The 13,492-nt window shown below is 38.0% G+C and overlaps 1 protein-coding gene and 1 pseudogene across 4 annotated transcripts in view; both read left to right on the top strand.

Annotated features, from left to right (window-relative positions):
• The window catches only part of OPHN1 (oligophrenin 1), a 389,158-nt gene that overhangs the window by 317,398 nt on the left and 58,268 nt on the right, over window positions 1–13,492 (top strand). For all 4 annotated transcript variants that reach the window (XM_063703080.1, XM_063703079.1, XM_063703078.1 and 1 more), the window contains exons 17-18: window positions 2,139–2,197; window positions 3,403–3,508. In XM_063703080.1, coding sequence (XP_063559150.1) covers window positions 2,139–2,197; window positions 3,403–3,508 — 165 coding nt within the window. The remainder of the gene's footprint in view (window positions 1–2,138; window positions 2,198–3,402; window positions 3,509–13,492) is intronic.
• On the top strand, window positions 13,214–13,304 carry LOC115932499 (uncharacterized; annotated as a pseudogene).

Below are 13,492 nucleotides of genomic sequence, written 5' to 3'. Positions count from 1 at the left end.
AACTGAAATATCTACAGGGACCAGGAAATAAAACTGAATGAAGTAGACTATTTTCATATTAAACACTTTGCACGTTGAACCTTTATATGTATGACAAGCCCTTTGTTTACATACAAACAGCAGTGTTGTATACTTCTACAAAGAACCAATAGAGCCAGATCTTTGCATTTTTCAACAGGGACAGGGGATATGGGTTTGTATATGAAATATCTCATTTTAAAATATTTTGATCATTGATTCAATTCCATTTCACTTTTATACACTGTGCTGGACAAAGAAGAAATATCGGAAGACCTCATGTAGCTGTTTGACTGCCAGTTTGCCAGCTCCCCTGGAGAAGTGGCATCTGTTCTTGTGGTTTCATCATCTGTTCTCTAGGTTCCTGATTTTCACATCTGCTTCTCTGATCTAGCAGAGCCCTGCATCCAGCTTCTTAGTAAATATCACCTTCCTGAGGCCTCCCTGACTTAGCATCTCTACTTCCCTCTTAATCAACTCTTATTCTATTCACTCACCCAAACCAAACTGCTGCCTCGCCATCATACCCAATCAAAGAAGGAGTTCTTTCTTTAATATTTTTCAAAACAGTCTCCTCACCTATTCTTTCTATGCTTTGTCACCCAGGCTGGAGTGCAGTGTTGTGATCATGACTCGTTGCAGGCTTGCCCTCCCGCCACACCCTTCTCTCTCTCAGGCTCAAGCAGTCCTCCCATCTCAGCCCCTTGAGTAGTCTGGACTACAGGCACGCACCACCATGCCCAGCTACTGTTTTTAAGTTATTTTTAAGAGGTAGGGGTCTCATTCAGTTGTCCAGACTGGTCTCGAACTCTTGGGCTTAAGTGATCCTCCTGCCTTGGCCTCCCAAAGTGCTGGGATTACAGATGTCAGCTACCATGACTAGCCCCTCTGTTTGTCTTTTATTATCTTTTGCTTGGATTACTACAGTAACAACAGTGGCAGGCAGTATAGTATAGTAATTAAGAGCATGGACTCAGGAGACAGACTTCCTGCTTCTGCCACTTATTAGCTGTGTAATTTTGGATGAGTTTTTAACTTCTCTAGGCCTCAGTTTCCTCATCGATGAACTGGAAATGGTACCTACCTCACAGAGTTGTTATGAGGTTTAAATGGGTTAATACATGTAAATCACTTAGAGCAGTACAGAGTTTGCTATTCTTATAATTATTAGTTGATTACTTACTTCCTCTGAGCCACCTACCATATACCTTTATTTTGTCATCGTACTTGTCCCACTGCATTGCAAATTTTGTGTATGGTGCTCTTTTCTACTAAACTGTTAGCTCCTTGGAGGTTTGGACTATTTCTATTCATCTCTGGATCCCCAGTACCTGGCACAATGCCAGGTACAAGTAAATGCTCAGCCAATGTTTTTTTTTCTTTTTTTTAATTATTATTATACTTTAAGTTTTAGGGTACATGTGCACAATGTGCAGGTTAGTTACGTATGTATACATGTGCCATGCTGGTGTGCTGCACCCATTAACTCGTCATTTAACATTAGGTATATCTCCTAATGCTATCCCTCCCCGCTCCCCCCACCCCGCAACAGTCCCCAGAGTGTGATGTTCCCCTTCCTGTGTCCATGTGTTCTTATTGTTCAATTCCCATCTATGAGTGAGAACATGTGGTGTTTGGTTTTTTGTCCTTGCGATAGTTTGCTGAGAATGTTTTTTGACTAAATGAGTAAACCCATTTGAGCCTGAGTTTCCTCCTCCCGTAAATGGGGATTTGAATAACTGCTCCACCTCACAGGATTATTGGGAGGACAATTGCAAAAGCACTTCGGAAATTCTAAGGATCTATCAAATCGTAAGGGATTCATGGTAGCATTCAGCATGGGTCCCCTCTGGAATTTTGCAGGACTGGTTTGTGCCTCTTTTTACTTCTGGAAGCTAGTTGGAGACCTTGCTAGAGGGCTCAGCCCATGCTTTTGCAGGTCTTTTGTTGAATTACTAGCAACTTGGATTCCCTGACGAAGCTTCAGGTGAAGAGAAAAATGTATATAATCCCACTAAGCTGTAGGGCTCAGGAACTTCAGCCTTGCTGTCCCCAGAACTAAGAATCCAATACCCAGCTGCTTTCATCCCAAAGCAACTGACAATTTTCATTCATTTCAGGAATCTTTCTGAACCTGTCATGACCTATAGACTTCACAAAGAGCTGGTCTCTGCTGCCAGTAAGTATTTATGTTACTAATTAACTGTGTTGTCCTAGTTTCTTAATGTTTACTGCAATAAGCCTAGAAAATTGTTTGAGGGGAAGTGATTGAGGGCACAGAAACCTAAAACACGTACACAAATTATGCACAACTGCCAAATGAAAGTATTCTTGCTTGCTGTCTAACTCAAGAGTTCTATTATTTTTCATAATTAGTGTTACTTAAGTGGGCTTGAGAAAATTGGTTAACTCGAGGGTTGTGTGAATATAAAGGCTTTATTTATATATGTATTCATTGCCTCTTCCATCAGAACAAGAACATTGGCTCACATTACCAGGGGACAGCAAAATGGTTACACGACAGTTGCCGTTTCAACTTCCTTCAGCATTTTGCCTGTTCAAATGCTTTTCGACTGTGTTGTGAACCATTGTCCTTAATCTGTTAGTGCCAGCATCACATTTTCTAGATGAGAAAACTGAGGGAGAGGACCTCAGTACATAGGAAATAAGGCATAGAGAATCACCCCCAAAAGTTGGCGATTAAAGAAGCATTGAAAGTTTTGGCTGAGGCCACTGTATGAGTGCCCCTCTCCACCTCAATGTGACCCTTATTCTGCATCATATCCTGTGTGGTGTAGAGGAAAAAGATTCAGGGGACTTAACATCATAATGCGTCTTTGTTGAAACAAGGGAGCTTTGTTCTTTACTTCTGGGCTCTCTCAGTGATTTTAACAGGAATCCAGAGGCAGCAGCACACTTCTCAGTACCACAAGGAAGGTGGATGGGAATAGGTTTCCAGCTGGAAGTTTATCTGTGAGACTTCAGGAACAACCTGCTGTGCTCAGAGTTCTGACTCCCTCTGAGACAGTCTTCTCTTCTCATCCTTCTCTTCTTTTCTATCTTCTATTTTCTACATCTTTTAAGACCTGTTTCTTTGTGTGTGTTTTTTTCTCTTTTTCTGCCTTTTTTCTTTCTTTGTGTCTTTGTCTTTGTTTCTGTGTCTCTAATTTTTATTGTATTTCAGTGCCTATTTATCTCTCTGTCTCTTTTCATCTCATTGATTATCTCTCTCTCTCTCTCTGTGTCTCTGGGTGTCTTTCTCCGAATCTCTGTGTGTGTGTGTGTGTGTGCGTGTGTGTGTGTTTGTGCATATATATGTGAGAATTTTGCTCAATCCAGTTGCCCAGAAAGCCAAACCATTTATCTCTTACTGTTCTATCCCAGAGTCTGACAACCTGGATTACCGCCTAGGAGCTATTCACTCCCTGGTATATAAGTTACCAGAAAAGAACCGAGAGATGCTGGAACTTCTGATAAGACACTTGGTCAAGTAAGTAACTGCTGGATTTTCAGAAAAAGTTCCTATTAGAGGACTGGCCCATGTGGTTGGACTACACAGAAACTGCCTCTCAGCTCTTTCAGCCCCAGCCCTTAAGTGCTTCCTTGGAAGCTGAATGCTCTGTGAGGAAGGCTATTTTGCCTTGACCCATGTACATATCCTCTTAGAGTCATCATGCATGTGGATTGTCTCAGTTGAAAGGTAGCAGCAAGGTAGAGTGGGGTGGACACAGGCTTTGCTGTCAGATGAGCCTGGTTTTGAATTGAAGCTCTCCAACTTATTTGCTATATAATCTTAGGCAAACCTCTCTGAGTCTGTTTGGTCATCTGCACAATCCCTACAATGAAGGCCAGTTGTGTGGATTAGGATGAACACAGGTAAAATGCATGTCACATGAGAGGCTCTCAAGAAATGGCACTTTTTGTTAAGATTCTGGTCAACTTCTTGCCATGGTGTGGCTGGCAGTAACAGACAGCGGGATCCTGGAGAATAGTCCCGGTGACAGGCACTGAGATAGGCAGGTGAAAGGGGCACTTGTGTCCCACAGTGGTGCTTCCTGGCCAGAAGATTTAATATTGTGAATCAAGATGAATTTACTTGGCTTAAAAAAGGCAGAAAGCATTCTGTCCAGGAGCCAGCAGACCTGGGCTCTAGTTTCATTTCTGCTTTCTGCTATTAGTTCATTTTGTGACCAGGGACAGGTCACTCTTGAGGCCTCTCTTGGTATATATATTAAAAAATTGTAATGTATTTTAAGTGTATATATTTAGCAAGTGCAGTTGTCTGCATACTCAAAAGATGCAGTAATGATACATTTTAACCTCATTTAGAGAGGCTCTGAAACACCTAAAATTGAGGCCTTTAATGAAGGTGAGTTTCCAGGTTAATGGCTCTTTTGGCCTCCCCCTGTAATAAATCCTGAGTGCTTTGCCTATCTGGACCTCGAGTTTTCCTATTATATGTGAGATCTCCAAGATCTGATTCAGCTCTGACTTTCAAAGACTGTTTTCTACACTTCTATAGCAAATGAATATCGTGGACACTGATGTAGATAATAAGCAGAATTAACAAGAGAGAATGGCTTTTATATTTATTGCCAGTGTTTGCAACTTGAGCTAATAGAGAACATTAAGAGGCATCTGGTCTCCAAAAAGTAGTTTGTCATCATCTCAGTAAATGTACAAAAATCAGCAAAGAAGCTATTTGCATGTTAATTTAAAGTTGCCCTGGAGGAGTCTTTGAGTCCAAGTTCCAGATCTGTCACAAATATGCTGTGTGACCTAGAGAAAGTTCCTCCCACTCTCCGGGCCACAGGTTTGTGCATCTATAACACGAAGAGACTGAAGCAGCTAATCTCAAAGGGTTTTTTCAGCTCTGACTTTCTGAGAGTCTCAACATGTGACGAGACCCAAGGACTCAATTGAGGATGCCCGTGCTTAGTGAGCATCAGGGTGCCTGCCTCTATCTGCCCAAAGGCTGGCTGCTTGGCTTACTTTAAGAATCTTAGTCCTCAAAATCTTGAAATCAAAAGAAGGCATGAACAAATAGATCACAGAAATAGAATGGCAAATACTCTTAAGTATGTGGTAATATGCTCAAGCTCACTCATAGTAACAAAAATGCAAATTAAACCTATACTGAGCTACCATTTATGGACAAATCTTAATGCTTATTAATGAGACTATGGGGAAACTGTCCTCTAATACATTTATTGTATTAATGCAGTACAGTTCCAGAAGAGGGGATTTGGCAGTACCTAACAAATCTACACATTCAGTTATCCTTTGACCCAGCAAAACAGGGTAAAACAGGGTATATGATATGTTAGCTTTTTTTTTTAAGGCATATACTCTAAAGATACACCTCCACCAATACAAACAACACATGCACAAGATTTCTCATTGCAGCACAATTTTCAAAAGCAAAAGATTGGAAACAACACAAATGTCTGAAAATAGGGGACTAGTCGAGTAAATAAGGGTGTATTCAACAATGTAGTATTATGCAGTAATTTAAGAAAAGAATGAGGAAGATCTCTATGAACTTTGTTTTGTGGTGATTTTCTGGGATATATTACAATTTTCCAGCACGTAAAACAAACAACATAAAAAATCTCAAGCTGTAAAACAAGGTGTATAATATGCTAGCTTTTCTTTTGTAAGAAAAAAGTGGAAAATAATAATATGTAAGAATACACACACATTTAAAAAAAAATTTGTCAAATGAAGCATACACTAAGATAAATTTAAAAAAAACTAATGACTCCAAAAGTTAAATGTAGAGTTGCCATAGATCCAGCAACTCCACTCCTAGGTATGTGCTTAAGATAAATGAAAACATGTCTCCACACAAAATCTTGTACACAAATATCCATAGCAGCATTATTTCATAGTTGTTGAAAAGTGGAAACAACCCAAATGTCTGTTAACTAATGAATAGGTAAACAAAATGTGATATGCAGGCAATGGAATATTGTTCAGCCATGAAAAAGGATGAAGTACTGATACATGCCACAACATGGATAAACACTAAAAGCATTACGCAAAGTGAAAAAAAACAAGACACAAAAGTACATATTTTATATGATTTCATTGATATGAAATGTTCAGAGTAGACAAATCTATAGAGAAAGAAAGTAGATGAGTGGTTGGCAAGGTCTGGGAAGTGGGGGTGTGAGAAGTAATGGGGAGTAATTGATAATGAGTATGAGGTTTCTTTTTGGAATGATGAAAATTTCTGGAATTATATAAGGGGTGACAGTTGCACGGCTCCGTGAATATACTAAAAACCACTTAATTATAACCTTTAAAAAGGTGAATTTTCTGATATGTAAAATATATTTCAATAAATGTATTATAAAAATAAACTAATGAAAGTGGTTATTATACTGGATAGGTGTGGTAAGTAGGGTGGAGGTGATAGGGGTAAGAGCTAGATTCCTCTAAGTATACCTCCTTATATACTTATGACTATTAAGCCATATTAATGTTTTACATATCCAAAAAATAAAATTAAATAAAAAATTATAAACCGTAAAACTGAACACCAATAAAAGCAAATGACTTTAATGAACCTAAGTGTTTATCAACTTGATAGCATAATTACAGAGAGAAAGCAATTATTTCAACTAACGTGTCAACACAGTCCTCTGACTCATCGTTAATGAGATGTACTGTAGAAACAAGAAGAGCAAAATTTTAAGCAACACTCAGTAGGTTTATTAATAGTAGTAATATAATTTAACTTGAAACACACACACAGATCTTATAAAGATAAAGCAAAAAAGTAAATATGTTAATGTTATCACAAGCTAAGTTTATAGTGTACAAAAGAGATACTGATAAAAAAGACATAAGGAAAAAAAATTTTAACGTTAAAATTAAATTAAGAATGTTAATGTGAATTCATAATTTAAAGAGAAAGCAACAAGAAGAAAAAACTTTATTCACTGAAACAGTCTTGAAGGGATTCTACCCAAAAAGAAGTGAATACGCTTAGTGCCCAGTTTTTTGTTTTTAAATAGCATTTCCTTTTCAAAGGAATCAGGGGTGCTTAGAGAAATGGCTGATTCCATGTCTGGAGCAAGGAAAATACAAAGTTAGTCTTGGATAAATAGTACCACCAAGCAAGAAAGAACAGAGTCACACTAATAGTGTCATGTCCAAAGGACGTAGAAACCTTGAAAGGGCTGACACTGATGATGTTTGAGCCAACCCGAACATCAATAACAATAAATAATGTATTTGATTATTACATGTTGAAAAACAAAACTCCTGGAGGTGGGTAGAGGAAGGAAATCTCTTTATTGCAGAAGGAATAACAGCTAATAAACATAGGAGGAATGACAGAATTAGAAAAATCAGTTTGCAATCTAAGTGATCTGTTTTAGACATGAATCAAAACTGTTGGGCAAGAGTATTGAGGAATAGGATGTTCACATTATTCCAGTGTATTACTGACAAGTTACTTAGTAATCACAAATAAAAAACAATGTATCTTTACAATGAACCTATCTGGCAGACACCACCTTAAGTAATTGATCAAAGTTAGCATCAGTAATAACGGAACAGGCCAAGTGCAGTGGCTCAGGCCTGTAATCCTAGCACTTTGGGAGGCCGAGGCGGGTGGATCACCTGAGGTAACGAGTTCGAGACCAGCCTGGCCAACATGGTGAAACTCCATCTCCACGAAAACACAAAAATTAGCTGTGCATGATGGTGGATGCCTGTAATCCCAACTACTCTGGAGGCTGAGGTGGGAGAATTGCTTGAACCTGGGAGGCAGAGGTTGCAGTGAGCCGAGATTGTGCCATTGTAAATATTGGAACAAACCACCTTATGTACCTCCTAAGTAGACATAATAAAAATTATAAAACATTAACTGTGAAATATTTTTGCCAAAAATACGTAGCCTGAATCAAATTAATTCTTTCCAATTTGCAGGAAATAAAGAGTATAGAAAAACACACAGTATTTGACAGTCTATAAAGCTTTTGAAAAGGCTTGGACTTTTCAAAAAGTCAATGTTGTGGGAAAAAGTGGTAGAGGTACTGTTCTACATAAAGAGACTAAAGAAACAAACAAATACAGTATAAGAGCTTTGTTTGGATCCAAATTTGAAAAACGCAGCTATAAAAGACTTTTTCTCCCATAACATTTGAGAAAATTTGAATATGGACTAGATATTAGATGATATAGAATCTACGTTTTCTAAGATGCAAACATGTTATTGTGGTTTTGTAGGAAAATGTGCTTATTCTTTGATGATGAATGCTGAAGTATTTAGGGTTGAAGCAATCTACTTTCAGAGGATTAAGAAAAAATATAGACAGAAGAAAAGCAAATATGGCAATATGTTAATTTTTGAGTCTAGGTATAGACAGTATGAGTCTTCCTAGTACCACTCTTTCAACTGTTTTGTAGTTTGAAAATGTTTATAATGAAAATTGTAGGGAAATGTAAATAAAAATAGGCTTAGTTTCAATAAAGAAATTTACACAGGAGAAGAAAATTCAAGTGTTTTAAAAATGCACATAATTATCTTGCCTGTCAACTGCTGCTTTCATCATCTATATGATGAGTACATCTATGCCTTTATACTGTGTTTCCACTGACAGCCTGTTTTCTAGGCTAATAACAGGCAGACCCAAACTGACCTCAGCCAATTTGAGGTTCTCAATTATCCAGTTCTTTTTGGTTAGTATCTGTAGCTTCTATTAGTCAGAAGTAGGAGAACTCTAAGGTCACCTCCCTGGCAATCTTACTACCAGTGGAATATTACAATGGAAGCAAGCTCCGGGCCTAATTCTGCCATTCTTATAGCTGTTTATCAGCAGGCAGACGAAAAAAGACTTGAACAACTTGTTCTGCAAACTCAAATGAAGTCCCAGCTCTCTGTCCTTTCAGATGCCCTGCCTGACAACATCTTGGATGAAAGGTTCACTGGAGGCAGATAAGATTGGAGTCAGACAATAAAATCCTACCATCTAGTACCCCTATGTAACCTTAGGCCTGGGCTACCATTCTGAAGGGTATGGGTTATTAGCTTACTAGGTTCTTTTTACTTTTGTAATAATACTTCTCTTATTTGAGAAGCAATACTGTGCATTGTATAAATTAGAAAATTTTAAAAAAGCAAAAAAAAAAAAAGGAAAAGCTTTCTATTCCCAACATTCAATAATCATTACTGTTAATATAGTTCAGGTTTTTTCGGATCTCTCTCTCTCTCTCTTCTCTCTTTCTCTCCCTCTTTTTCTCTCTCTCTTTGTGTGTGTGTGCATGCATTTTTGTATACACATACCTGTTTGCATTTTTTTTTACCAAAATGAGATTATGTTGTTCTTTAGTCTACTTTTTCCATTTTAACAATTTTGACTTTTCCAGACCATATTAACTTTTTCCCATTTGACCCAAAAGTGGCCTTTTATAGGTGTTTGTCCAATCTGGTATTCAATATAGGAACACATTTTATTTATGTCCTTATTGTGTTTTTAATCTAGCACAGTGCTTGTTTCTTTTATTATTATTATTATACTTTAAGTTCTGGGATACATGTGCAGAACGTGCAGGTTTGTTACATAGGTATACCCGTGCCATGGTGGTTTGCTGCACCCATCAACCCATCATCTACATTAGGTATTTCTCCTAATGCTGTCCATCCCCTAGCCCCCCATCCCCCGACAGGCCCCAGTGTGTGATGTTCCCCTCCCTTTGTCCATGTGTTCTCACTGTTCAACTCCCACTTATGAGTGAAAACATGTGGTGTTTGGTTTTCTGTTCCTATGTTAGTTTTCTGAGAATGATGGTTTCCAGCTTCATCCAAGTCCCTGCAAAGGACATTATCTCATCCTTTTTTATGGCTGCATAGTATTCCATGGTGTATATGTGCCACATTTTCTTTATCCAGTTTATCACTGATGGGCATTTGTGTTGGTTCCAAATCTTTGCTATTGTGAATAGTGCTGCAATAAACATACATGTACATGTGTGTTTATAGTAGAATGATGTATAATCCTTTGGGTATATACTCAGTAATGAGATTACCAGGTCAAATGGTATTTCAGGTTCTAGATCCTTGAGGAATCACCACACTGTCTTCCACAATGGTTGAATTAATTTATGCTCCCACCGACAGAGTAAAAGCATTCATATTTCTCCACATCCTCTCCAGCATCTGTTGTTTCCTGACTTTTTAATGACTGCCATTCTAACTGGCGTGAGATGGTATCTCATTGCAGTTTTGATTTGCATTTCTCTAATGACTAGTGATGATGAGCTTTCTTTCATATGTTTGTTGGCCTCATAAATGTCTTCTTTTGAAAAGTGTCTGTTCATTTCCCTCGCCCACTTTTTGATGGGGTTGTTTTTTTCTTGTAAATTTAAGTTCCTTGTAGATTCTGGATATTAGCCCTTTATCATATGGATAGATTGCAAAAATTTTCTCCCATTCTGTAGGTTGCCTGTCCACTCTGATGATAGTTTCTTTTGCTGTGCAGAATCTCTTTAGTTTAATTAGATTCCCTTTGTCAGTTTTGGCTTTTGTTGCCATTGCTTTTGCTGTTTTAGTCATGAAGTCATTGCACATGCCTATGTCCTGAATGGTATTGCCTATGTTTTTATCTAGGGTTTTTATGGTTTTACGTCTTACATTTAAGTCTTTAATCCACCTTGTGTTAACTATAAGGTCTAAGGAAGGGGTCCAGTTTCAGTTTTCTGCATATGGCAAACCAGTTTTCCCAACACCATTTATTACATAGGGAATCCTTTCCCTATTGCTTGTTTTTGGCAGGTTTGTCAAAGATCAGATGGTTGTAGATGTGTGGTGTTATTTCTGAGGCCTCTGTTCTATTCCATTGGTCTATATATCTGTTTTGGTACCAGGACAATGCTGTTTTGGTTACTGTAGCCTTGTGGTATAGTTTGATGTCAGGTAGCGTGATGCCTCCAGCTTTGTTATTTTTGCTTAGGATTGTCTTGGCTATATGGGCTCTTTTTTGGTTCCATATGAAATTTAAAGTAGTTGTTTCTAATTATGTGAAGAAAGTCAGTGGTAGCTTGATGGGGATAGCATTGAATCTATAAATTACTTTGGGCAGTATGGCCATTTTCACGATATTGATTCTTCCTGTCCATGCGCATGGAATGTTTTTCCATTTGTTTGTGTCTTCTCTTATTTCCTTGAGTGGCAGTTTGTAGTTCTCCTTGAAGAGGCCCTTCACGTCCCTTGCATGTTGTATTCCTAGGTATTTTATTCTCTTTGTAGCAGTCGTGAATGAGAGTTCACTCATGATTTGGCTTTCTATTATTGGTATATAGGAATGCTTGTGATTTTTGCACATTGATTTTGTATTCTGAGACTTTGCTGAATTTGCGCATCAGCTTAAGGAGATTTTGGGCTGAGACCATGGGGTTTTCTAAATATACAATCATGTCATACGCAAACAGAGACAATTTGACTTCCTCTCTTCCTGTTTGAATACCCTTTATTTCTTTCTCTTGCCTGATTGCCCTGGCCAGAACTTCCAATACTGTGTTGAATAGGAGTGGTGAGAGAGGGCATCCTTGTCTTGTGCCTATTTTCAAAGGGAATGCTTCCAGCTTTTGCCCATTCAATATAATATTGGCTGTGGGTTTGTCATAAATAGCTCTTACTATTTTGAGATACGTTCCATCAATACCTAGTTTATTGAGAGTTTTTAGCATGAAGGGGTGTTGAATTTTATCAAAAGCCTTTTCTGCATCTATTGAGATAATCATGTGGTTTTTGTCATTGGTTCGGTTTCTGTTTCTCTTTCCTGATTTCCCTGGACAGAACTTCCAATACTGTGTTGAATAGGAGTGGTGAGAGAGGGCATGCTTTTCTTGTGGCGGTTTTTAAAGGGAATGCTTCCAGCTTTTCCCCGTTCACTATGATATTGCCTGTGGATTTGTCATAAATATCTCTTATTAATTTGAGATATGTTCCATCAATACTTAGTTTATTGAGAGTTTTTAGCATGAAGGGATTTTCAAATTTATCAAAGGCCCTTTCTGCATCTATTGAGATAATTATGTGGTTTTTGTCATTGGTTCTGTTTATGTGATGGATTACATTTATTGATTTGCATATGTTGAACCACCCTTGCATCCCAGGGATGAAGCCAACTTGATCGTGGTGGATAAGCTTTTTGATGCACTGCAGGATTCGGTTTGCCGGTATTTTATTGAGGATTTCCGCATCAATGTTCATCAGGGATATTGGCCTGAAAGTTTTTGTTGTTGTTGTGCCTTCTGCCAGGTTTTGGTATCAGGATGATTCTGGCCTCACAAAATGAGTTAGGGAGGATTCCCTCTTTTTCTATTGTTTGGAATAGTTTTGGAAGGAATGGTAGCAGCTCCTCTTTGTACCTCTGGTAGAACTTGGCTGTGAATCCGTCTGGTCCTGGGGTTTTTTTTGGTGGGTAGGCTATCAATTTCTGCCCCAATTTCAGAACTTGTTATTGGTCTATTCAGGGATACAACTTCTTCCTGGTTTAGTCTTGGGATGGTGTAGGTGTCTAGGAATTTATCCATTTCTTCTAGATTTTCTAGTTTATTTGTGTAGAGGTATTTATAGTATTCTCTGATGGTAGTTTATATTTCTGTGGTATCAGTGGTGATATCCCCTTTATCATTTTTTATTGTGTCTATTTGATTTTTCTCTCTTTTCTTCTTTATTAGTCTGGCTAGCAGTCTATCTGTTTAGTTAATCTTTTCAAAAACCAGCTCCTGGATTCATTGATTTTTTTTGATGCATTTTTTGTGTCTCTATCTTTTTCAGTTCTGCTCTGATCTTAGTTATTTCTTGTGTTCTGCTAGCTTTTCAGTTTGTTTGCTCTTGCTTCTGTAGTTCTTTTAATTGTGATGTTAGTGTTTCGATTTTGTATCTTTCCCGCTTTCTCCTGTGGACATTTAATGCTATAAATTTCCCTGCGAATACTGCTTTAGCTGTGTCCCAGAGATTCTGGAATTTTGTGTCTTTGTTCTCATTGGTTTCAAAGGACTTATTTATTTCTGCCTTAATTTCATTATTTACCCAGTAGTCACTCAGGAGCAGGCTGTTCAGTTTCCATGTAGTTGTGTGGTTTTGAGTGTTTGTTAATCCTGAGTTCTAATTTGATTACACTGTGGTCTGAGAGACTGTTTGTTATGATTTCTGTTCTTTTGCATTTGCTGAGGAGTGTTTTGGCAGTACATATACTAAAATTGGAACGATACAGAGAAGATTAGCATGGCCCCTGCCCAGTGCCTTTTTTTTATGATACTGTTTTACCAACAAGAGAAGACCAATTGTCCTGTAGAATGTTACTTCCTAGTTTTGTCTGCTTTCTTCTTTGTCATATATTTCAGCTAATTCCTCTACTTCTTGTATGTTTTGTAAAGTAGAGGTTATATCTAAAGGCTAGATGGATTCAAGTTAACTATTTGTTGGCTGGAACAAATCACATGTGATGTTATA

This window comes from Gorilla gorilla, chromosome X (assembly GCF_029281585.2).
Source record: "Gorilla gorilla gorilla isolate KB3781 chromosome X, NHGRI_mGorGor1-v2.1_pri, whole genome shotgun sequence".
In the NCBI taxonomy this organism is placed as follows: Eukaryota; Metazoa; Chordata; class Mammalia; order Primates; family Hominidae; genus Gorilla; species Gorilla gorilla.
The sequence above is the reverse complement of the archived record's forward strand: the minus strand, read 5'-3'. Positions and strand labels throughout refer to the sequence as shown.